General features: G+C 42.7%; 1 protein-coding gene across 2 annotated transcripts in view; it reads right to left on the bottom strand.

The window, feature by feature from the left end:
• GAREM1 (GRB2 associated regulator of MAPK1 subtype 1) overlaps positions 1 to 24,239 on the bottom strand; it is a 134,026-nt gene that overhangs the window by 65,330 nt on the left and 44,457 nt on the right. The window contains exon 2 of one of the 2 annotated variants that reach the window (XM_053249192.1): positions 22,898 to 23,038. In XM_053249192.1, the coding sequence (XP_053105167.1) occupies positions 22,898 to 23,038 (141 nt within the window). Of the gene's footprint in view, positions 1 to 22,897; positions 23,039 to 24,239 lie in introns of those variants that run through there. The other variant, XM_053249193.1, reaches the window with a different exon arrangement.

A 24,239-nucleotide genomic window follows, 5' to 3' on the forward strand; every position in this document is an offset into this window, starting at 1 on the left:
TGAACACGGTTCCCAATGAAACATGGTAAAATGAAGAATGAAGCTGCCCTCCAGGTGGAGAATAGAGTCCCTCCCCCTCCTACTGATGAAGTGTGTCTGTTAGAAGAGGAGGCATCACTTGTGCTCTGCTGTGTTTCCTTAGCTGAGGAATATAGCAATAGCAATAGCACTTACATTTATATACCGCTTTATAGCCGGAGCTCTCTAAGCGGTTTACAATGATTTAGCATATTGCCCCCAACATTCTGGGTACTCATTTTACCGACCTCGGAAGGATGGAAGGCTGAGTCAACCTTGAGCCCCTGGTCAGGATCGAACTTGTAACCTTCTGGTTACAGGGCGGCAGTTTTACCACTCCGCCACCAGGGGCTCTATTATAGAGAATATATTCTATATTCCCAGAAGGAAACAACGGCTACTGCTAGTTTCCCTCCTTTTTCTCTGCTAGCACAGATACAGGCCCCAACCTGTGTTGCCCTAGCAGTGGCTACAATATGTGCTTGCTCAGAGCGAAGTGCCTGTGAACACGGCACTTGCAGCACTCTGCTTTGTTGCCTAAATGCGGGAAATGCAACACAATGCTATGGGAGCTGCCACAGGCCAGTAGGGATGGTGTGTGTGGATAGGAGCTGGCAGAAAGGATGAGCAAGCAAGAGCATATGCCCATCACTAGAACACTCGGGTAAGTGTTTTCAGAATAAAATCCAATGGTAAAATATTTACTATTTACTATATTTAAATAGTAAATATCTGACCTGTTATAGCTCACCTTTCATTAAGCTTTGATATTTTTTGAATTTTGAGAACTTTCTCCCTAAATGAAGGCCAAACATTAATTGGCAGTTGCCAGTTTTGCCTTAAAATAAGCATCTAACCCATAGCTATATGTAGGTGTTCCTTTATCTCAGGTTCTCATCGACTGAAAATGACTATTCAAAAAGAATGAGCACATTTTAGCCATTTGACCATATTTTAACTCAGTAATTCTAAACACTATTTTCAAATCAATAAAAAATCTAGCTTTTGGAGCCTTGGAAAACAGTTTCCTTCTTTCTCTCTTTCTTTCTTTCCTTCTTTATCTCTTTCTTAGAAATAGAACAAGGAATGTAGATCTCCTGCAGTCCCAGCAGGCTGTTCCTAACACAAAAAATAAGTAGATTGCAACACAAACTCTTCCCATATCCTAATGGACAGGATACTTAGTCAATGAGGGACTTTCCCTCCAAAGCATAAAACTTAAGTAGCTTCACCCTTCACCTCTAAAGATTTGCTTAATTCTGCACCATAGGACTCAACATTCCTCTCAAAAGAAAATTGATTTAGGAAGTTGAGAACAAGGACACATTTGTTGAACACTCCTCCTTTAAAAGGTTCCAGATAAAAATCTTTTCCTCACAGAAAACAGAACTGCAGGAATTTAATGACATATTTATTTGAAATCATCATCATCATCATCATCATCTGTTCCTATTGAAAAGAACAAAAGAGAAACAAAGTTTTAGCTACATTTTATGGCATACAAATGCTCTGTCAGACTTGTTATGCCAACAGAAAAAGAGTAAGTTCACATGGATTATTTATTTGTAGCATATATAATTTTCAATGCAATTCATTTTGCCACTACATCTTAAACTGAACCCTGTCCAGTGAAACTGACCTAAAGTGTCTCCAACTGATCTATAAGCAATTCTGAACAGCATTTTCTTAAACAAAGATCAAAGTTATTCATAAAACTGGCATTCCAATAAATGGCTACTTGTACCCCATAAGTCATAATGCTCCAGCATCAGATATAAGCCTTGAAAAAAGAGACACTCCAGTAATATCATTATAGACCAACAGTCTAGCAGAGGTAGATGCTCTCTACACACACACACACACACACACACACACACACACACACACACACTCTACACAGCCTAATGCTGCCATTTCCCTTCTGTTGGGGCTGCTGTGCATTTAAATTCCAACCCTGGCAGAGTTGCGCCAAGTACAACCGATGCTGTTTTTATCTACTGCTTCATAACAGTTTTTGTCTTATGCAGCCATCTGTGAGTTGTTCCCTAAGATTGGAAAGGAATAAGCACCATCTCATCCTTGCGGACCATTATTCCCAGTCCAGATGGTTTGACAACCAGACAATGAAACTGGCAATGGCAGCAATGCCCATCATATTGAAAAACAGTGCCAATGGTCACATGTTGATTTTTTGTTGGCAGTTTTACATTCTCACTAGGAAGTCTCTAGATTAACAACCCCATTCTTTGTCACATTGTAATGCAAAATACTGCATAGCTTCCTCTGCTCCCTTTCCACCACCTTATCATGGTGCATAGGTTGGCAAAAGTTCAGCCTTGCCCTCCTTGGGTACATACGATACCAACATCTTCTGTCAATCCAAGTCAAACACAGATGACAGTGGTTCCTTTCATGAATGTGCATGCACCTCTGGGGGTACGTCTGGCTTGTTGTGTCTCATAGTGCCCACAAAGGTCAGGTCCTTGCTCTCCCAGGTCGACAGTGGTAAAAAGTCAGCCCCCACCAGATTTCTCCAAGCGTTTTTATGGCTCCACAACATGCAGGCCTACTTGTCTTCGCTGCAGGCCTCCAGTTTGCTTCCAAAAGGTAAAACATCTTCTGTCAGCAGTTAGGTTTTTTCTGCATCCCAAATGACTTAACACTGGGCTGGGATAGAAACTACCCAAGGGAGAATTTCTACACATTACAATTTTCCTCCCAACTGGCTTAGCATGGGGCTGGGACAAAAACTACCCCACAGCAGAGAGTCCATGCATTTTCTGGTCATTTTCTAACCCATGATGGATTTCATTAATAACAAAAATATTATAACTTTGAATGGCCATACTTTTGGATATACAGGAGGCCCTCATTACTCACAGACTCCATATCCATGGTTTCGCGTATCCATGATTGGGTCTTAGAAACCCAGTTTCATTATTCTTGGCAATATACAGAAAAATAGGTGAAATTTGCCTATCCATAGTTTTGAGTGGCCAAATATTACTTCTGGTGTCATTTCCAGCAGTCATTTTCCAGCAGAGAGCCATTTTGTGGCTCTTATTTTTTTTTTAAATTGGTTAATATTGGGGATCATTGATGAAGACTTGGAGAATAAGGTACTGTCCTTTTCTTCTCTTATTACTGACCCCCTTGCTTTTCCATATTTTTGCATGAATGACAGTACATGCATTTAATTTAAAAGTAAATCTGGATAAAGATACTCTCAAATACAGACAAGTAGTGTACTGCTGTATGTGCATTCAGCATAATGTCAATAACTGTACATGTGTGCAGATCTACATATGCATATACTGTACACAGATTGTATATGCACTGTATAAAATGTGAATACGGCTCTTGTGTGTGCACCTATTTGCTACAAACAGTAGGGGGCTCACCATACTTTTTTTTCTTTGTCAAGATTTGTAGGTAAATCCTACTGCTGGGCAAAAGTTCCCTTAAGAGCCCTACCGCATCAGTCCCAAATACATCTGGTTCAGCATCCTGATTCCCACTGTGGCAAATCAATTGCCTTCAGGAAACGCACAAGCTCCCTTGATGTTCTCTCTCAGCACCAGCTATTCAATGACATACTGACTGCAATGAGGTATGAATTTTAATGCTCCTGTGCTGATGGTAAGGTACTTGCCACTATCCTAAAGAAATGATTGAGATTTCAAAGTATGACATGCTGCAGAAAAGTACTTTTTAAAAATTGGCAACGTTGAAAAATGAGCAAGTAGATAAATTCGATTCCATTCACATGAAAGCTGAAATGAGGACTGCCCACTAGGCCTCACAAGCTTCAAGCAGTAGTTGGAGAAGGGTGGGAGCAATGGGGGTGGGGAGGGACATGGCACTTCATAGGTTCACTCTCAAAATATGAAAAGGGCGGGTACTATTCATTCCAGAACTCTTCTAGATGCCAAAAATACAGCTACCTGAAGGAACATTAAGCCAATGGCAAAAATTGCGAAGCATACTATCATTTGATGAGCTATGGGGGGGATGATGGGAGTTATAGTTCAACAATATCTGGGGGCCCAGGGTTAATTTGCAACCCTTGGGCTTCAGAACCCACTCAGATGCAATTCTAAGGTTTGGTTGGCTCTAGACCTATGCATTTATGAGTCAATTCACTTTTCACTTTTTTGCAACCTGGGTGGGAACCAAAAAGTACCCAAGTTTCAATTGCATACATCTTTGTCTACTGAAAGAGTGGCACATACATTTAAATAGCCAGGTTGCCTGGCAATAAACAGAGAAGTTCAAGTGGGCAACTGCTTCTATATTTAATGTAGAGGAACCTCATCATTTAAATGTGCCACTGTGCCATTCACAACTGACTATGCTGTGTTTGTATTTTGCCATTTAAAACTTTGGTACTTTTCATATTCAGATGTTGAGACTGAGGCAAAAATAACTTAAAATTATCAAGTCCATGTATATGAAATTACCAATTTGGTTAAAACAAGCTTCAGAATAGGCTATAAGGGCATGGTACACCAAGATTTGCTCTGAAAGGGAATACAGGTTGCTGACTTGTAGCTGATGTTCTTCAAGTGGTAATCTGTACAGTTAAACCTATGGGATCTGTGCCCCTTGCAGTCTCATTCAGAATCTTCTAGAGCATAGTCTCAAAAGTTCTAGCACAAGTCACAGCCCCATGGAATGAGAGCATGGAATGTCCAAGTGTGGCTTGTGCTTCCTCCCTCAGTTCAAATAGCTCACCACTGCCGAATGTCCAGAAGGTAACATTAGAAAGAAATCTCTGCAGCGGAGAGGAGGAGGGGCTGTGTGACTGCACTGATAGGCTATTCAAAGAACATCAGTGGGAGCTTGACAGGGGGAGAACATCCCTGTTGCTTCTGCTGGACCTCTCAGCGGCTGATACCATCAATCGTAGTATCCTTCTAGACCTCCTCTCGAGTATAGGTATTGGAAGCACTACTTTGGAATGGCTTCGGACCTTTCTTGGGGGACAGGTCCTGGAGGTGGTGCAGAGAGACTACTGCTTGGCTCCGTGGCCATTGGCCTGTGGCGTCCCACTGGGTTCATTTTTATTCCCCATGCTGTTTAATGTCTACATGAAACCGCTTGGAGAGATCATCTTGGGACTTGGACTGAATTGCCAGCAATATGCAGATGACACTCAGCTCTATCTCTCCTTGTCACCTGACTCTAGGGAGGCAGTGGATGTCCTGAATTGGGGGCTCAGGCAGTGATGGGTTGGGTGTGGGCTAACAAACTCACACCCAACAAATCCAGGCAAGACGGAGGCACTGTTGGTCAGTAGGAGAGCCAATCAGGATGAGCAGATTCTACCGGTTCTGGATGGGGTTGCACTCCCCTTGAAAGAGCAAGTGTGCAACTTGGGGGTAATGCAGGACCCAGCTCTACATCTGGAAACTCAGGTGGGAGGGGCAGGGGTGCCTTTGCATGCCTTTAGCTAGTGTGCCAGTGGCATCCCTTTCTCGAGAAGGCAGATCTTGCCACTGTTATCCATGCCTTAGTCACGGCATGGCTGGATTATTGTCAAACACTCTATGTGGGGCTGCCCTTGAAGAACATTCAAAAACAGCACCTAGTGCAAATGCGGCATCTAGGATGTTATCCAGAACTGCCCGCGGGGACCATATTACCCCCATTTTGAAAGAGATACATTGGCTGCCAATCTGTTTCCAGGTCCAATTCAAGGTGCTGGTTTTGACCTTTAAAGCCCTGAATGGTTTGGGCCCAGGATACCTGAGTGACCGTCTGCTCCCAAGGGTTTCTGCCCACTCAGTGAAGTCATCAGAGGGGGCCCTGCTCCGTGTGCCGACAATGAGAGAGGCTTGCCTATAACGTATGCAGGACAGGGCCTTCTCAGTTCTTGCCCCCAGACTTTGGAATGGTCTCCCAGTGGGCCTCCACTCCACAGTTCCCATCACAGAAAGCAAGTAAAATCTTGGCTTCTTACCCAGGCTTTTAAATGAGTATTTTGTTTGTTGCTGCTTTGTATGTTATGGTTATATTGTACATGTTTTTTAAACTTTTAATTAGATTTGTATTTTAAAATTCCATTTTAATTCTTATTGTGTAGTTTTTATGGTTTTATATTGTTTTAAATGTTTGTAAACCATCTTGAGATTCTTTTAATGAAAGGCAGTATAAAATCTAACAATAAAATAAAATCAAATCAGTTACAGATACCTGTTCTTCTTTGTGGTCTCTATGCATGCACATCATTGAAAAACTGGCAAGCTCTTTTACCTGGAAAGAAAGTGCTGTGGTATTGTGCAAATGAGAAGTGAAGGATAGCTCTGCTGAAGGTGGCATTGGAGAGGGAATGCATAATGAGAATATAGTGCTAGATGAAGGTAGAGGGCTAAGCCCAAGTAGCCACTCAGAGTTTTGGGACCAGGACACCCTTGTTAAATGCTGAAGATGCTGCTATTGCCCAAATGAAGTGAATCTGGATTGATGTCAGAACCAGGTGACAGGCAAGCTGGTATGCAAGTTTGATGGTAGATGGAAACCATCATGAGACATGCTGAGGAGATCTTCAGCACCATTTGCAGGAACGAAAGTAACAGAGGAGCTATATTGCTAGTTTTGTGTACCTTAGCTACAGTTGCCTTCATTTCCCCATCCACCTACTGACACATCCATTCTCTTCTGTCCCTTGTTTCCACCAAAGACATTGGTGGAAGAGACAAAGCCTTTGACATACTCTGTAACAACTGCATTTTTTTTCTTCAACGCTAAAGCTCCAAAACAGCACAAACAATGTCTCTGAAGCCTAATTTATAATTAAATGGCCATATTCTTGGGGGTTTGATGTAAAGACAATAAGGGAAAACAGACCATTATATTTTACAGTCACAGAACTAATAAGAATTTTAAATTTTCTAAAACTTTTAGGGAGTTTCCTTGTTGCCCAACACTGTTTAACTTCTATAAGCTACAATAATTCACTATCACATCAGCAATGTGTCTAAAAAAAAAAAAAATCCCACCCTTATAAACATCACTCATGCATTCTTTTCAGCTTTTGGACGATTCCTGAAAGTAGTTTTGTTTGTGTCACTTTGAGATACCAATTGTATTACCATGTAGCTTGTCATCACACTTACGTAAAACTGAAAGGATTTAGGGCACCAAGACTGGAACAGACCATAAAAGGAAGCCTTCAGAGAAATAGCCAATATCAAGTTTATATGCAGCTTCTCCAAACAGATGAAAAACCACCAAGATTAACTGGGCATGAAGTGATCCAAGATAACCAGGGAAACATTGCCTCATGTGTGTAAACATTTTTAAAGGGGAAGGTACAAAAGAAGAACCAGTGGTTAATTTCTAAAAGAACCCCAGTCACTAGGGTTCAAAAAAAGCCATATCATCTATCCTACAACCCTTGCCCCTTAATCTCAGATACGCAGAGGTGTGTTGTGGTTGGTAATGTTGGAAGTGAAGGACTATACACTGTCTCTTGTCTCAATGACATAGGAGGACAGACTAGTGAGTCAGAGGACTAGAGGGTAAAGACATTGGTCATCCCTTCTCTACTGCTCTGACACTATCTCTTTGATATGTAGATTGCTAATCTTAGGGAGTTCCTTCCTTCCAGCCACTTCCTTCCTCTCTCCCTTTTCTTCCTGTTCCTTCTACCTTGCAACATGCAAGCTCCTCTCCCCTGCACCATGTGTGCAGAGATGCAGAATCCATCTGCATCCAGCTAGCTAGCTAGATTAGAGATCCTAACTCCTTACTTTCCTATCTAGAATGGAGTTCTCTAATAAATATCACTTATATTGATCTGAAACTATGAACTGGCTCCAAGTTACTTTACTCTCAGCATACACGCATGCCTAACTAAGTTCCGCTGTGTTGTGCCTCTGTGCACTCTGCTATAATGAAAAAGGGTTTCTCTTACCAGAGAGAATTCCAAACAGGTAATACAGTACTAAAGGAAATACACATGCTCTGTTATTACTACATGATCAATCCAGAGTGGAGCTCTAGCATTTAAAGCAGATTCTAAAACTAATCCCAAAGGTTCTGCAGCTGGGCCATGGCCAGCAATGGCTTTAATTAATTGCTTGATAGCAAATGTGCAAGTCTAATGGTCATATTCTCCATCCTCTATTAGGGGATGGTGCCATAGCTCAGTGACAGAGCATCTGCTTTGCATGCAGAAGGTCCTGGGTTCAATCCCTGGCATCTCCAGGAAGGGCTGGGAGAGACTCCTGCCTGAAACCTTGGAGAGCCACTACCAGTCAGTGTAGACCAGGGATTCTCAACGTTGGGTCTCCAGATGTCATTGGACTTTAACTCCCATAATCCCCAACCAAAGGCAACTGGAGCTGGGGATTATGGGTCCAATAACATCTGGGGACCCAACATTGAGAATCCCTGGTATAGACAAAACTGAGCTAGAAAGATCATTGGTCTGACTCGGTATAAGGCAGTTTCCCATGTTTCTCTATGTATAGGGGCGGTTAGCACTTACAATTCTACTGAGAACATAAAGGGAAAGAAGCAGGCACTGTGTGAAGACCATCAGCTGTAACCTTGTCCTTATACAGTACAAGGGTGTTTATGTTCATGACTTAATTCCCAAACTTCTAGAGTAGAAAAGTTCTAGGCTGATGAGAAAATTCTGCATCACAGTAGTCAAGTACAAAACTACCCTTTAATAGTTTTAAATATGCCAGCCACAATTGTTTAAATACATCTAGATGTTAGCCTCTTTCATGTACTCAAGAATACTTCCACTGAAGAGGCAAAAGATTCTTACCTGCTGAAACTAGGTGTGTCACAATCAGTGTTTAGTTGCTAACAATTAAATGATGATCTTATTTTCCCCTTAATCTGAAATTTCTCTGGCAAAAGACCACACATACTCTGAATGAGCAGCCAACTATTGAGTGGGAGGCTTTATTATGAAGTTCATTGCTTGCCATATGCCTTTCTCTTCCTAGAAGCAACTAATACCCGTTCATATTGTGTTTTAAAATTAGAAGTTCAGTATAGTTCAGAACTTTGCAGCAAATTTCACAAAACAACTTTCATATTAACATAAAAATATACGAATCCTTTTCCTGTTAAGATTTTAGTCCATAAGGCCAGCTGTGACAAAGAAAAACCACACAGTTGTACAGTACACCTTTACCAACAGGTCACCAGAATGGTACAATAATCTGTCTGTAAAGATCAGACTACTTAAATCCTAATTTATAGAGGCTAAAGCAGTCAAGATCCATACTGAAGCTAATTACATTGCCATCTGTTATATATGATTGGATCATACATCTTCCCCAAGCTCTCATACCATGCAGAGGGTAATGCAGGTAGTGTTTTTACTATCATGGCAAGAAGATTAACAGTGCTTAGACACACACTTTAAATTAATCCAAGTTAATTGAGAATACACAGTGCATCTGTGCAGGTCTGTTTTCAGACTACTTCAATTTTTCTTGCTTCAACAATAAAATTGAACCCTTCCCTGACAACCTGCCTTGCATAAAGAAAGTGCTCTAGCAATATAGATTACTTTTCAGTGATTGTATATTGTATATTATGTGTGATGCACACAATAAGCATTTGTTCACAAACTACTAAGCAGTGAGTTTCAATTCAGCAACAGATACTGCCTGGTACCACAATTCAATCACAGTTTGAGAAACCCTATGATGTCAGTTGCTTTAACAGGCAAGGCTGACGTGACTGGCGTTGGTTTCAAGACATGAAGTGCTTCTTGTTTCCATGGGGAGGATGGTGACTGAGGTATTCCAACCACACTTCCTACCAGCATTCTCAAAACCTAGGCACACATTTTTGGACATCTGGGCAAACACTGAAACAGAAAGACACAATTCAACACTATAGGTGTTTTTAATGCCTTCTTTTTAGAGCATCAAGAGTTCCAAATCCATTACAAGAACAGTTCCTTCCCTAAGTATATATTTGGAGATAAAAGGGTTGTATATGGTTGAGATTTGTTGGGAGCAGAGGCAGAGGGAGAGCAAGGGAGTTACAAAAATATCCAAACTGGGAAACAATCCCAGTGAAGAACAGATTTCATAAAGAGAGACATGACTACAGTACAAAGTACTCACTTTAGGTTTGCCTTGCAAAAGAAATGTTCATATGAATAAAGTTGTTGCTACTGAAATGCATCCACCTAGGATTGTTAAAAGATGTTACTAGGGTCCATATCCAGAATAAGAGGAACAGATACAAATACCTGCTCACAAGGATAAATAAGTGGTAGGACCAATGTTTACAGGATTCTGATCAAATTCAGAGTCAAAGACATGACAGAGAGAAAGAGTAGGCAATGGAGCTAAAGAAGCTTATTGGAAGAACAAAAATTTGGGAAAGGTCCAAGATACGCACTTTACTATATACATCATCTTATACAGTCCACGCATACAGATTCATTGGGTAAGCTGTAAATTTACTGGTTACCTGTTTCTTACTCCTAGGTAAGAAATAGGAGCAATCTCTTGCAGTTTCCCAGAACTGGAGAAAGTGGTGCATCCACCCATTTGGTTTCAAATTCACTCACCCGACACACACATAAAGGCAGAACATGTATGCCTACATATAATTCTGATCAGCCCTTTGAAACAGTGGCTGACAGTCTGACTAAATTTACTCAAGAGAGTCCCATTGAAATTAAAAAGGACAGATTATTAGGAATGTGCACATTAGTAAAAGTCAGAATTCCAGTTCGGAACTTCCAGCTCCCACCACAAGGAGGAAGTGTCTCACAGGGCAACTGCCCCAGGGTAAAAGGGTGGGGGGGAACTCAGTCACTCAGCACTGGCAAGAGGAGAGCTGGGCAGCTGTGGCATTGCTGGGAAGTGCTCAGGGGTGCGGGTGGGGAGTGCCAAAAGGAAAGCTAGGCACTTGTATGGGTCGGCTGAGAGATGCTGGGATGCCTGGGGAATGTAGTTCCTCCTGAGCTTTTCCCATGTGGAGAAGAGCACCCCCCTACCCTGGGGAGTTGCCCTGTGAGGCACTGCCTCCTTGTGGTGGGGGCTGGGAATTCCAAAAAGGAATTCTAACTTTTACCGACACACAGTCCTACAAGTTAGGCTTGCTTAACTTGTCCTTTTAATATGAACAGAATAAATCTGAAGGAAGATTCACCCCAAACAGGACTTTGGCAATCCTGGCCAGCTGGGTCACAGCTGCTTGGTCTAACCCTCCCACCTAAGCACAGATCCTCCTCCTCATTCCTTCCATGTTTGGCTGTTGAGTGATCCTTGCAAGAAGCAGTCTCGGCTCATTTAGTTAGGTCCCTGCCGCATTTTTTGCCCTGGCCCAAATATCATTTATTTGGCACAGATAACTCTTCTCACTAGGAATTCAAAATTCAACAGTGATATGCACTATGTGCATGGATTTCCATGGAAGCCAGAGGTTATGAGTTTGAGTCCCTGCTGGTACCTATATCAGGCAGCAGTGATATAGGAGGATGCTGAAAGGCATCATCTCATACTGCATGGGAGATGGCTCCTGTATTCTATCAAAGACAACCACTGGGTTCTGTGGTCGCCAGGAGTTGACACCGACTCGAGGATACACTTTACTTTACTAGTCAACAATGCATTTGTTCCTGGTTCACAAGCTTTGCCCTAAAGCTAAGAAACTGCAAGGTTCTAGCCTGTCTGGAAACCACAAACTATTCCAGAAAGTTTTATGCCTCATCTAACTAATCTCATATGCATAATTCCTGGTTATGATTACTCAATAAATGTCCACTCATCATTCCTATTGCACAATATGCCAACACCTGCCAATTTTGAGAAGGGCAACCAAAAACAAACAAACAACAACCACCCACTGAAAAATCAATGCATGTGTGAACCACTAGCTGGCTTTTGTTTGTTTTTAAAGTAAACATTTTGATCCTGAGCTGGAGCACCAGCACAGAGTGAAAAAAGGGTTCCCAGGGTTCTCCCTTGCCTGCTCCTATAGAGGACAGAAGAATGCCTAATAGTTGTCTATACTGGGATAAGGTAGAGAGGAGTAGAAACAGAGGCCATCTTAGGCAGATTGACTACTGGATCACCAGCAAGTGGCTGCTGATTGGACAACAGCTGCCCTTTCTCTGTATGCCCGCTTTGTTGTCTAGTCACACCTGTCTAAGTGGGAGGCATAAAGATGAGAGGATCAGGCTACAATTGCAAAGCAGAGGGAAGAGAAAATGGCTGGTGTTCTCTCTTTTGCGGGGGAGGGGGAGCAGAGGGGAACTTGGTGTTTTGGAATTAACTGGGAGGGGATCTTGACAAGTAATGAATTGTGGGTGTAAGTTAACTCAAGGAAAGCTAACAAAGATTGCCATTAGGGACAGCAGTTTACTATTATGCCCCTACTTACTAGTGCTTCAAACATCACCTGGGAGCAGCATTTCTATATCTAATTCCCCCGGCCCCCCAAATCAGAAGCCTATGGCTGTGATTAGTTAATCAATCTTGAACCTTGGCCCTCAGTTTTATCCAAGGAATTAAAGAATTAATCTTCAAGCTTTCAAATAAAGTATTGGGGAGGGTCCTAGTGAAGACCTAAAAATAGCATGGAATCATGGGGACTAACAAGTTCTTTGACTGCAATTGGACCAATATTATGTTCTGATGGTGTCTGTGTAGCAGTGCCCGTCTCTTATGTGAGAGTAGATATCTGTTAGCCCAACCAACCAGAGATGGAAATCTGGGGTGGTCTACAAATTTGATAGCTAGATAGGATATGAAATACTTATTTCCTAAGCTCAAATAATTGGCTGATGCCAACAGCAGCTTTGTGGAGGAACATACTGCATTTAGAGTGGAGTATCTGTCAATAATACTGAAATATACAGTTTGTCAATAATACTGAAATATATTTCTGCAAGGGCTGTTTTAACGCTTTGATGACTTAAAAGCCTTCAACACTATTAGTAAATAGTTTACCCTGGGACATACTTAGAGTCACAAACTTGAACAAGTGAAATTACACACACTGTTTAAGAAGGTTATTCTCTTGGTAGTTGGGTAAATATTTTACTGCTGTAAAGTTTCAATTTTTATACTGCCTTTCATAGAGCATCCCATGACAGTTTAAAAAAGTTAAAATACAATAAAATTCCATGAAAATCACATATAAAACCTGAAAATCAGTTAAACAATAAAAACCATAAGACAGCAAAACACAACCACCATAAAAAAAGACAAAAGAAACAGGAGAGCTGAGAGACCTGGCAGCCCCAGGGGTAAACACCTGAATAAAAGGTTATTTAGTTGGGTTTTTTTAAAAGCAGCCACAGATGTCAAAGAGCAGAAGTCACTGGGAGAGCATTCCAGAGCCTGGGGGCAACAACAGAGGAGGTCCTGTCCTGTGTGCATGACAATTTAGCCTGGCTAGAAACGTGTTAACCATGTGACTGAACAGGTCTCTGCTCGGGATGTGCACAAACCTGTTCAGTTCAAACATGGGGGGATAACTTTAAAGATGGGGGAGGGAGCACTTACCACCACCACCACCCCCGGCCATGTTTTCCCAGCCACTGCTTGCTAAAAAAAAAGGTCCACTGGGGCAGCAGCATACCTCCCTGCCACCTCGTCCTCTCCTCGGACCAGAAGTAAACAGAAGTAGCCTGTGTGCGCACACATGGGCTACTTCCGTATAAGGAGAGGCCGGGGCAGCAAGGAGGTATGCTGTTGTCCTGCTGGGCCGATTTTTTAGCGAGTGCCAGCAAGGGAAACGCCCTTAAAGTTATTTCCTCCCCAGCCTTTGAACCGGCCCCTGCTGGTTCCGTGAATATCCCTAGTCTCTGCAGCTGCCTATATTGCCAAAGGAGATGCTGCAGTCCTCAAGAAAAGAGGCTACATCTTGGGAAGAGATTTAGGGAAAGGCTTTTATGCCAAGGTGAAACTGGCCTACTTCAAACAACTGAGATCTGATTTTGCTGTAAAAATAATAGATTGGCAAAAGGCTTCTTTGGACTTTCTAGAGCAGTTTCTAACAAGAAAAAAAATTGATGTCTTAATGAATGTGGAACACCCTTGCTAACTTGGCAAAGAGGCACCTTTTAACATGGTGATTCTCTTTATTTAGCAGGGGAAGAGTTACTGGCCCTATCCAGTGACTGTTGCTGGTGTCTATCTTGTGTTTCTTTTTAGATTGTGAGCCCTTTGGGGACAGGGATCCATCTTATTTATTTGTTTTTTCTCTGTATAAACCACCCTGAGCCATTTTTGGAAGGGCGGTATAGAAATCAAATTCTTCATCATCATCATCATCATCATCATCATCATCATAGTCTATGAAATGTTTCAAGTGGATCAGAAAGTGTACATTGTGGTGGAACTGGGTGCCCAAAAGAATCTGCAGGACTTCATAAAAACTAGAGATCAAACCCCAAGGAGATTGCATGGACCATGTTCCATCAGGTATGCATGGCCATCAAGTATCTGCACGAAGCTGACATTGTCCATCAGGATTTGAAGTGTGAAAATGTCCTTCTGAACAAAGTTTATCATCAAGCTGTCAAACTTTAGATTCAGCAAATGGTTGGCTGAAGTTGAAGACTGCTCAATTATCATCATCAGAAGTACTTGAGTCTTCTCAAGACCCATTGGAGTAAGGAAATTGCCCCTAACTTTAGAATCTATACTCAAACATGTCCTTATGGGGCAGAAATATACTTGTTCAAAAGGAAACTTTTGGTGACTACCCTAGGCAACTCCATTTGTCCTCCTCCAGCTTTTTTTTTTTTTAAGGGTCCAAACTGGGATTCTGCCAGTTAAAATGTGTGTGTGTGTGTGTGTGTGTGTGTGTATAAAGTTATTGATTTAAATTGAAAGGTGTGTGAGGAAAAGTTGCCTAAAATCTGATTAAGAGAACAAATGCAGTCTAGATTGGACATGCCGTGTCTCAGTGCACAGCAGTGGTGAAAAAGGCAAATTCCATGCTAGGAATCATTAGGAAGGGGACTGAAAACAAAAATGCTAACATTATAATGCCCTTATACAAAACTATGGTAAAGCTACATTTGGAATACTACGTGCAGTTCTGGTCGCCGTATCTCAAGAATGACAGTGCATTAGAGGACAACCTTAATATTCAGGGGCCAGGAACACTTTCCTTATGAGGCAAGGCTACTTCATCTGGGGCTTTCTAGTTTGGAAAGGAGGTGACCACGGGGAGACATGAGGTGTATAAAATTATGCATGGAGTAGAATGTGGACAGAGAGAGTTTTCTCTCCCTCTCTCAAACACTAGAACTAGAGTTCATCCCATGAAACTGAAGGCTGGGAAATTTCGGACTGACAAAAGGAAATACTTTTTCACACAGTGCATAATTAATCTATGGAATTCTTTGCCACAGGATGTGGTGATGGCCACCAGCTTGGATAGTTTTAAAAGGGGCTTGGACAAATTCATGGGGGACAGGTCTATCAATGGCTACTAATTGGTGGCTATTGGCCATCTGCAGCCTTAGGAGGCAAGATGCTTCTAAATACCAGTTGCAGGGGAGCAATAGCAAGAGAGAGGGTATGCCCTCACCTTTTGTCAGTGGGCTTATCAGAGGCATCTGGTGGGCCACTGTGTGAAACAGGATGCTGCTGGACTAGACAGGCCTTCAGCCTGATCCAGCAGGGCTGTTTCAGTAGGTAGACTGGTTCTGCATTTTAATTTCTCAGTTGGTTACTATTCCAGAATGAAGATGTCTGCTGCCAAACTAGATCGCAGAGTTGTAGATGTTCATATACAGTATGATTTAGTATCATACTAGACAAGATGCTAAATATAACATTGACAGTCTTGGGGTCTCCCCACAAGCAGTGTTCCCTCTAACGCGTGTGCTCATGCCTGTGCTCACAAATTTTGTTTTTGTTTTTAATGTCAGCTCAGATCCCACTCAGGTTAAATCAAGAAGGCCCCATTCTGAATGCATGTGTGCACACACTGCCTTGATACTCCCACCCACAACAAAACTCACTCCACATACAGATGAAAAAATTAGAGAGAACACGGCCCCCGAGCAGCTATGAAATGAAGGGAATATTAATTAATGCTGCAGAGTAGATGGGAAAGGGTTTAACCTTTTGTTTTCATCCCATTTTCATACTGAAAAATGTTTTTGCCCTATAAAATTTATTTTTGTTTCAAAAATATATTCAAAATATATAAATCAACTGTTTATGGATGTGTTTTGTCAGATTAAGTTGGTTTTATTTCTGTGATTTTGTGTGTATTTATTTATTTATTTATTTAATTCAATTTCTATACTGCCCTTCTAAAATGGCTCAGTGTGTATGAAAGCTGTTGAGGTTTATAGACATTACATTATTTTATTTCTACTTATGATGACTCATAGTCTTGACTAACTATTTTGAACTGAACTGAAGAGAAATGTTTTTTGGGGTGAAGTGGATTAACTGGATTGCCTCCTGTGAAAGAGGTTATATAGAAGCAACAAATATGAGTAATAACCTGGTGTTTGGGGGGGTTCAAATACACAGAGAAGATATATATATATGTGGAGTTGTACAAGCCCTGTGTATGCATGAAAGAATGAGAGAAGGGTTGTGTATGAATCTCTCCCAGGTTATGGCATCATTTTCCTCATCTCTAAAATAGTTAAATATTTTCTAGAAAGTCTTCTACTTGTTTAATTCCTTAATTGTATAATGCACATCATGTGTGACTTTTCTGGAGAAATCTATCCTATGTGTACATTATTGCTGATTGTGGCATAGTTGTAGTCTGAACCATATTAGTTTTAGCTGTTGTGGCCAATATCCTGCATCGATGGTATAGAATGTGTTCACAAGTTTCCTTCCACCAAGCAATAGTCATATACCTTAGAAGATGTACAGAGCATCTCCTGTGGGTTGCACCTGCTGAGCTGCAAGTGGCCTGAGTTGCAAGGCCACTTAACCTGCCATGTTCTTTTTGTAGAAGTGGTTTGGCAGGGTAGGTGGATGTGTAGCATCCCACCACCATTTTTGAGAGGCACCACTTGAAAGAAACGGTGAAAGAAACAAACTCTGCACATGTTCAAAGGTGCTCTCAGCCCTATCACAAGCTCCAAGACTAAAATCTAGTTTTAAAAACTCTGCCGTTGACTGGGTTAATGTTTCAAAAATGTGGGCAATTCACAGGTTCAGTCACATAATTCTAAATAAGTGTGGAACACAAATGTTAACCACTCAAGAAATTTGTAGCCCTATGGTGTTTGGAAGTGTGGCTGCAAAATTGTAGAGCTCTGGCCAAGCAGCAAAGTGACTTCAGAGAGCAGACATTATAAGCAGCTCTCCAGTTTTAAAACTTGAGTGGGCTCTATGGGCATCTTCACAGTCTATTCAGGGGACAGGAAATGACAGGAATACTTGGACCTCAAACTGCCTCAGACTGTTAGACAATTGGCTGACATTATGAGCCTATGTAGAAGTTTCATATGTTTAAGCAAAAAGCTTTATTTACCACATAATTTGTGGATTCTAGCCAAATCTAGAGTAGTGCTGCATCCAAGTAAGTAGCACAAATTATTAGAAACTATCTTGTAAAAAATCAAGCTAAAATGTGATTCATCTCATCTTGGCTGATACACAGGTTTGATGGGTGAATGACATAGGTTTCAAATTTAACTAAGTCAAATTATAGATGCATAAGGGAAACATTGAAAATACACAAGAAAGCATGCTAGGGCACGCATTTATTATATATTTCCACTATACTCCAAGGCATTATACTGCAAACACCCACCATATTTTACCATGTAACATGGGGAAGCAGGAGTCTCTCCTTTCCCTTTGAACACTTAACACAGTGGAGGGCAGCATTTGCAAGGAGCTTTTCCCAACAAATTAGGGCTGCAGTTGGTATAACTGTAGCTCAATGAAAGGGTAACAATGCCATGTAGATGTTTTTCTGTCTAAAGCAGACAGGGCACAGCACACCCAGCACTTTAAAACAAACAAAAAACCCATGACCTCATGGAGTGTGATGCTCTGGGCGCATTGTTCACTGCAAAAAAATAAAAATAAAAGAGGGATGAGAGATGCCTTGTGACAGAGCTTGCCCCCATCTGGCAGAAAGCCCAGTCAACTTGGCATAGCTGCAACTTCTTATATTTGAAAGTTTTATGTGGATTATACTGAAAAGATGTCTGAATATAGGTGCTGTGAATGATACAGGCCTTTAAAAAATGGTTTCATGCCAAGACCCAAGCTGGGAGAGGGTTCATAAATGAACTCCCCTCCTCTCCCCCTTTAGCCTGAAACTGGACAGCAATATAATGGAACAGAAGGTTTGGTGTCTCCTTCTCCTAGTTTTAAAAAGCTAGTGCCTCCAAGCTTATAACAGGGAGGTGCCAAGTTAACTGCAGGTAAGACTCAGGTAAGTTAACTGCAGGTAAGACTACACACCTTCCATGTGTAGCACCCAGCCACCCTAGCTTGCTGCTTGGGTACTGCCTAGGCAGTTATATAGTTACTCTCCCCAGAAAACCAAATAATTAGACAGCTGCTTTTTAGGACAGTTGGCCACACTCTTAAGCCATAGCTTGAGCCCTGTTCACTCATTCAATAAGCACATTCAATGAATAGGCATATGTGGGAGGCAGTGTTGTAGCAGCAGGCTCCATCCCTCACCCTACTCTAGACTCCATCCCTCACTCTATCTCTCACCCTACCCTGTGTTAACTGAAAGTCCGAACAGAAACATCGGCATGTACAGAAGTACCCATGGGGACCATATTCAGGCATTCAGATGAAAAAACTTAGGTTGGGGGTTGGAGCCTGCTACCCGCACCCCTGCCACAACACATTAAATGTGTATACTGAATGAATAAATGGGGCTTAAGAAATATTTCAATGCCTCAGCTCAACACAAGTTCTAAAGAAAATTTCTACATTAATAAATTCAAGTGTATATATCTCTAAGTTTAACCTGAGCTAAAGCTTAATGCTTAAATTCAACTGTGCATAGGTCAATGCACACAATTCAGCAGCAAGATGAATCATCAAAGGAGCAAATATCGATTTGTTCAGAAAGTATAAGGACTAGTAGGTGTTTCTTGAACTATTTCATAACTCAGAAACTCCCCAGCATAGAATTTCACTCATTAATGAAGAGAAACTTGGCATCACTTACCCTGGGAAAACACACTGTACTGTCAAACAGAAGCAATGCTGTTGCCTTTGAACTCTTGTAATATTTACTCTTTGGAATATATTCTACAGACATGCAAAATATATTTTGACTCATGAACAGTATTTATTTCAATAGGTGTATATGAACTGTATCTATTGTCTTAAGGAGACAAACAACATCTAGCCTTTTCTTTCAGTGGTCTTAAATTGTACCAGACAGAGCCTCAGTTTTTTTTCAGTTGCCATTTCTGGATGAACACAAAACAAAGCAGCTCACACGGCTTTCCCAAGGGATTCTGAAAACTAGTGCTGCAAGATAACCAGGGAGCCTTAGGAGAATCCTGGCACTCTCCCAAAACTATTACAGCCAGGGTCCCTTGAAAAAAGCCATGGCAATTTGCTTTTTAAAGCTGTTTTCAGTTGGCGATGTAGATGTGACTTACAAAGCAAACAGAAGGGAATGTTAGAAGCAGGACGCCTGCAGAAACCAGTAACTCAGGGCCAGATAAGAAGTTACTATAAGCCTGCCACTAGTGCTGCTGATGGGCTTAACTTTTCTTATAAAAATTGCAACCAGATCACCCTCCTGTGGATTGGGATTGTGACAGGAGGTAGGGGGCTTAAGTACTACCTCTTCTTTTGATTCCAATCAGGTTCCCTGCAGTTATTTGTCAAGAAAAGCAAAGCAAAACCTCCTAATTGTGCCTCTGAGAGCCTTGGCAAATAGCAGCAGAGAGTGGGGGTGTCACCTGAACCATTGTCAGGGTACTTTAAGGCCCCGGCCCTTAACCCTTCCACAATCCTGATTCATGGAGAGCCCCAATACTGCTGCTACTGTAAAAGAAAATTAAGCTTGTCAGCACTAATAATGGATTTTTAAAAAACATTTAATTTGGCCTAAACCACATGTAAATATATCATGCTAGTAACTAATTTGAGTAAGTTCCCCATGGTGATTACACATATTGTTGTGGGGGTTTGCTTTTGGACAGAGCTTTATCATGATTATTACCTCAATTTTGAATTCAATACAATATATTTTTATTTGGATTTTAAGTCTATGATTATCAATTTCTTTTGGGAAACTGCCTGTTTTATAACCTTAGCCTTCCAATTCTGAAAAGGGGCACATTAGTGCCCCCTTGCTAACAATACAGTGAAGAAAACTGAGATCTAGAAACTGGCTCTAAAGTAGAAGATGTAGTATTTTTATACTACTTTTTGTTGAATTGCATCCATGTATGTCTTTAGAGTCTACTTCCTGAGAAACTAAACTAAAAAAAGATAGAGAGTCTTGAGTTGTTGGGGTGAGAGAGCACACTCTGAAGCACACAAGTAATGTATTATCATACAGTGAACAAATTATAAAATTCTCAAAGGGACTCAGTATGTCTAATAGCCTGTCAGCTGATCTGTATAGCTGCTGAGTATACACAGTAAATATCTGACCTCTAACTGACCCATATTATATCAAATTGTGGCAGATTTCAGTGCCAGAGAAAAGTAGTGAGATTCATTATTGCCTAGATGTCCCTTTAGGTCCTCTTCTTCCCCCATCTCTTTTGTACCAAACCCCAACCATGTACCTCTCTCTCTCCTAGGCGTACCTGTCGCTAATCCCATGTGTGGCAGCTCTCACGAGAGTTCAGGATAGTGATGGGATGGGTGGGAGGGGGGAAGGCGGCAACAGCAGCAGGTGAAACGTGGGGGGGGGGACAGTGGCAGAGGCTGGCGGGGAAACGGCAGTGGAGGCGGGCGGGGAAGAAGACTGTGGCGGCGGCAAACTAGAGGCCAGGTGGGGAGGAGAAGTGGCGGCGGGCAGGGAGGAGAAGTGGCGGCGGGCAGGGAGGAGAAGCCTAGCCACTGAGAGAGAACAAACTGAGGGGAAGACCAACTGGGGCAGGGGGAGAATGAGAGAACTAGGGGCGCAGATGCTCTGTGCCAGGTCAGGTAGTGCTTCAATATTTCAATGAAAGACAGAGGTTTACATACCAATCTGTTCTTTAAGATGGAATGAATCATGTCAACCAGAAGTATTTTAATATTTTTACTAGCCAACCCCGCACAGAGCATCTGTGCGGCGGTTTGGGGCCGGCTGTTTCCCCCTCCCTGTTCCTCCTGCCCCGGGCTCTCCTTTCTTCCCCTTCAAAGCCCTCCTCCTCTCCTGTTCCTCCCCCCACACAGAGCCATGGCAGGTGGCCAAGAAGGGCCCCACCACCACCATTTTTACTCCTTCCCGTCCTCCTGCTACCGCCTTTCTCTCCCGCCGCCCGCCGCCGCCTTTCTCTCCCGCCGCCCGCCGCCGCCTTTCTCTCCCCCCGCCCGCCGCCGCCTTTCTCTCCCCCCACCTGCTGCCTGCCGCCGCCTTTCTCTTGCCACCACCTTTCTCTCCCCCCGCCCGCTGCCCGCCACTGCCTTTCTCTCCCCCCGCCCGCTTCACGCCACCGCCTTTCTCTCACCACTGCCTTTCTCTCCCCCGCCCGCTGCCCGCTGCCTTTCTCTCCCCCACACCCGCTGCCCACCACTGCCTTTCTCTCCCCCCACCCGCTGCCTCCTTTCTCTCCCCACTCCTCTACCTGCTGCCTGCCGGCGGCCACTACGAGCACTTTCTTACCCCTCTCCTCCTCAGTCCTCACTTCGGAACTCTCGCAGCCTGTCGCGAGAGTTCCGCTGCCAAATCCTCGGCACTCATGTCCCACCCCACCCCCCTCTGGCGCCAGGCCAGGGCCAGTTCTTCCCACTGCCTCCCGCCTCCCAGCCCAGGCTGCAGCCAAGACGGCCCCTCCTCACAATGGCCGGGCCAAAGCCCAGCCAATCTGGCACCTCCGCGGGCCAAACAGAGCTCAGCCAATCAGGTGCCTCCCTCACCGGCAAGCATTGCCTTGCCACATCTCCACGCTGGCTGGCTAAGAGAATTAATTATAAAGATAAGATAAGATAGTATTTAATACCAGTAAATAGTTTGGATCAGAACTGAAATCTTGTCCAAGTTTTAGAAAGACTTGAGAGGGAGGAGTTTATTGGGAAATGGAGAAAATTTAATTCACAGTCCACACATTAGAAAGAGTATACCTTGAAAAAGCACCTGGTTGGCCTATCACAGAGAAAGGCAAAAGCAGGTAGAGCATGCAGATCAAGTAGCAGACTGACCAGTGGGAAGCACCACAACAGTTTATTTGACCCCAGGGATTTCCAAACTTAGGTCCCCAGATGGACTACAACTCCCATCGTCCCCAGCCACAATGGCCAGGGGCAATTTCGGGTTCTAAGGGTACGCTTAGAACCTGAAAGAAAGGGTAGGCACATATGAACTTGCTACAGCACTACAGGTCAAACAACAGTTTTGAAAACAAATAAAAACTGAGCCTCTAATTAGCATCATTTCTAAAGTTCACACGTTTATTCAGAAACACACAGTGCTGCTGCGAGAAACTGACACAAACAGACCATCACGTGGCTGCATACATTTTTTGGGATACAGCATGCAGAACCTAAACATTTTTCAAGCCAACTCAGAGGACAGCAAGATACTTTTTACATTGTAGTTTATGATAATTTACTAGTGAAATTATAAAATTAGCCAAAGCAAGTATAAATCTATCTCCCCTTTCACCCTTCTTTTGTTAAAATAATAGTCACTGTTTCTGTCAGCATCAATTTTGCTTTCCTTTCCCAAGCAACAAAATAGCTGGTGTAATTGGTAGGCACCTTTTATTTTTGAGTTGCAGAACTGAAGCCACACTTACCAGCATAATGCACAGGGATTTCTATCTTCGGCCCTATGACGTAATGACCCTCCTCCAGACTATGAGCTGTAATTGTTGTCCATTGCCGGCATGAATGAATCAAAAGGCAGTCACTCTCTCTAAGACCTTCTATAGATTCTCCTACAAAGAGAGATGAAACTGTAAGTCATAATCAATAGGTAGAATAATTTCAAACTTCAAGTCTAACATATAAACTAATTTACTGTAGCAACTAAAAGACTGAGCTCTGAACCAAGAAGTCCCTGGCTGAAATCTAACTACTGTCATGAATTAACTAGGTGGCCTTAGCCTCTTAACATATTCCCCAGCACCTACAGTTTGGGAGCAATACTGAGTCCTCTCAGGGTTTTTATAAGGATTACTCAGATTACATAAAGTGCTTTGAACACTGAACACTATAAAAATAGTACGTACTATCACAAAGCTGATGCTTTGCTCTTCTGAAATTACAATTTCAGCAGCAGCAGATCTTCTCTAAGGGCAAAGTGGGCGGCACCCACTTTCTGCTTCTGGCTGCCATTTTGTATGTCCCTAGTACCTGACTCTGCTGTTCTCTGCTCCTCTTGTCTGCAGCAGCCAGCTGCTATACAGAGCAGTGCTGTGAGTGCCAATACCACCAACCCAAAATGGCCAATAAAAAGAAACAGAGCATACAAAATATGCATATTAATGAGGCAGCAGCCAATAATAATGCTTGGTTTTGTTTTCACAAACGGGAGGTCCTTGAACTGCCCTGTACCAATCAGAGAGACCAGGCTGATTGATTACTCAGGCAGTCAATCAGAGCACCCTGATGGGGAAAGTGCTTTTTTGTAAGGACTTGGAAGAAGGTGGCCATTTTGGTGAGAGACAGAGAGCAGACGTGAGTGTCTGTGTGGCTCTCAGTGACTTGGAGTGGATGACTTGGTGCTAACTCTTAGAAAGAGACCTTTCCATTATGCTCTTAAGTAAGGAAAATGTTTTAAACGATATGGAGAATGGTCTGGAAGAGAAGTGAGGAGGAGGTGGTGGTAAAAGGGTTTTTGTTTTATTTAGATTATAATCCTTGGCTGGCTTGGCGAGAGCTTTCTGCAGGAGCCAATCCAAGGCCCTGTGCTTCTTCCCATTTTTTCCTCCCCAAGTCCCCAGGGTTCACCTCACCTCCTTCCTCTCTCCTCAGCCTAAGGTGCGTTGTGTGCTCCCTCCTGGACTCCAAGTCACCCAAGTTGTCCTCCTGGACTCCAAGTTGCAGTGCCCCCCCTTCCTCCAGCCCATCCAAGTGCTCAGAAGAATGAGGTGTGCTCTTCTAGCTTCTGGGCAGAGAACTTTGCCCAGAAGCTGG

The sequence above is a fragment of the Hemicordylus capensis genome, chromosome 4 (genome assembly GCF_027244095.1).
Source record: "Hemicordylus capensis ecotype Gifberg chromosome 4, rHemCap1.1.pri, whole genome shotgun sequence".
Lineage (NCBI taxonomy): Eukaryota > Metazoa > Chordata > Lepidosauria > Squamata > Cordylidae > Hemicordylus > Hemicordylus capensis.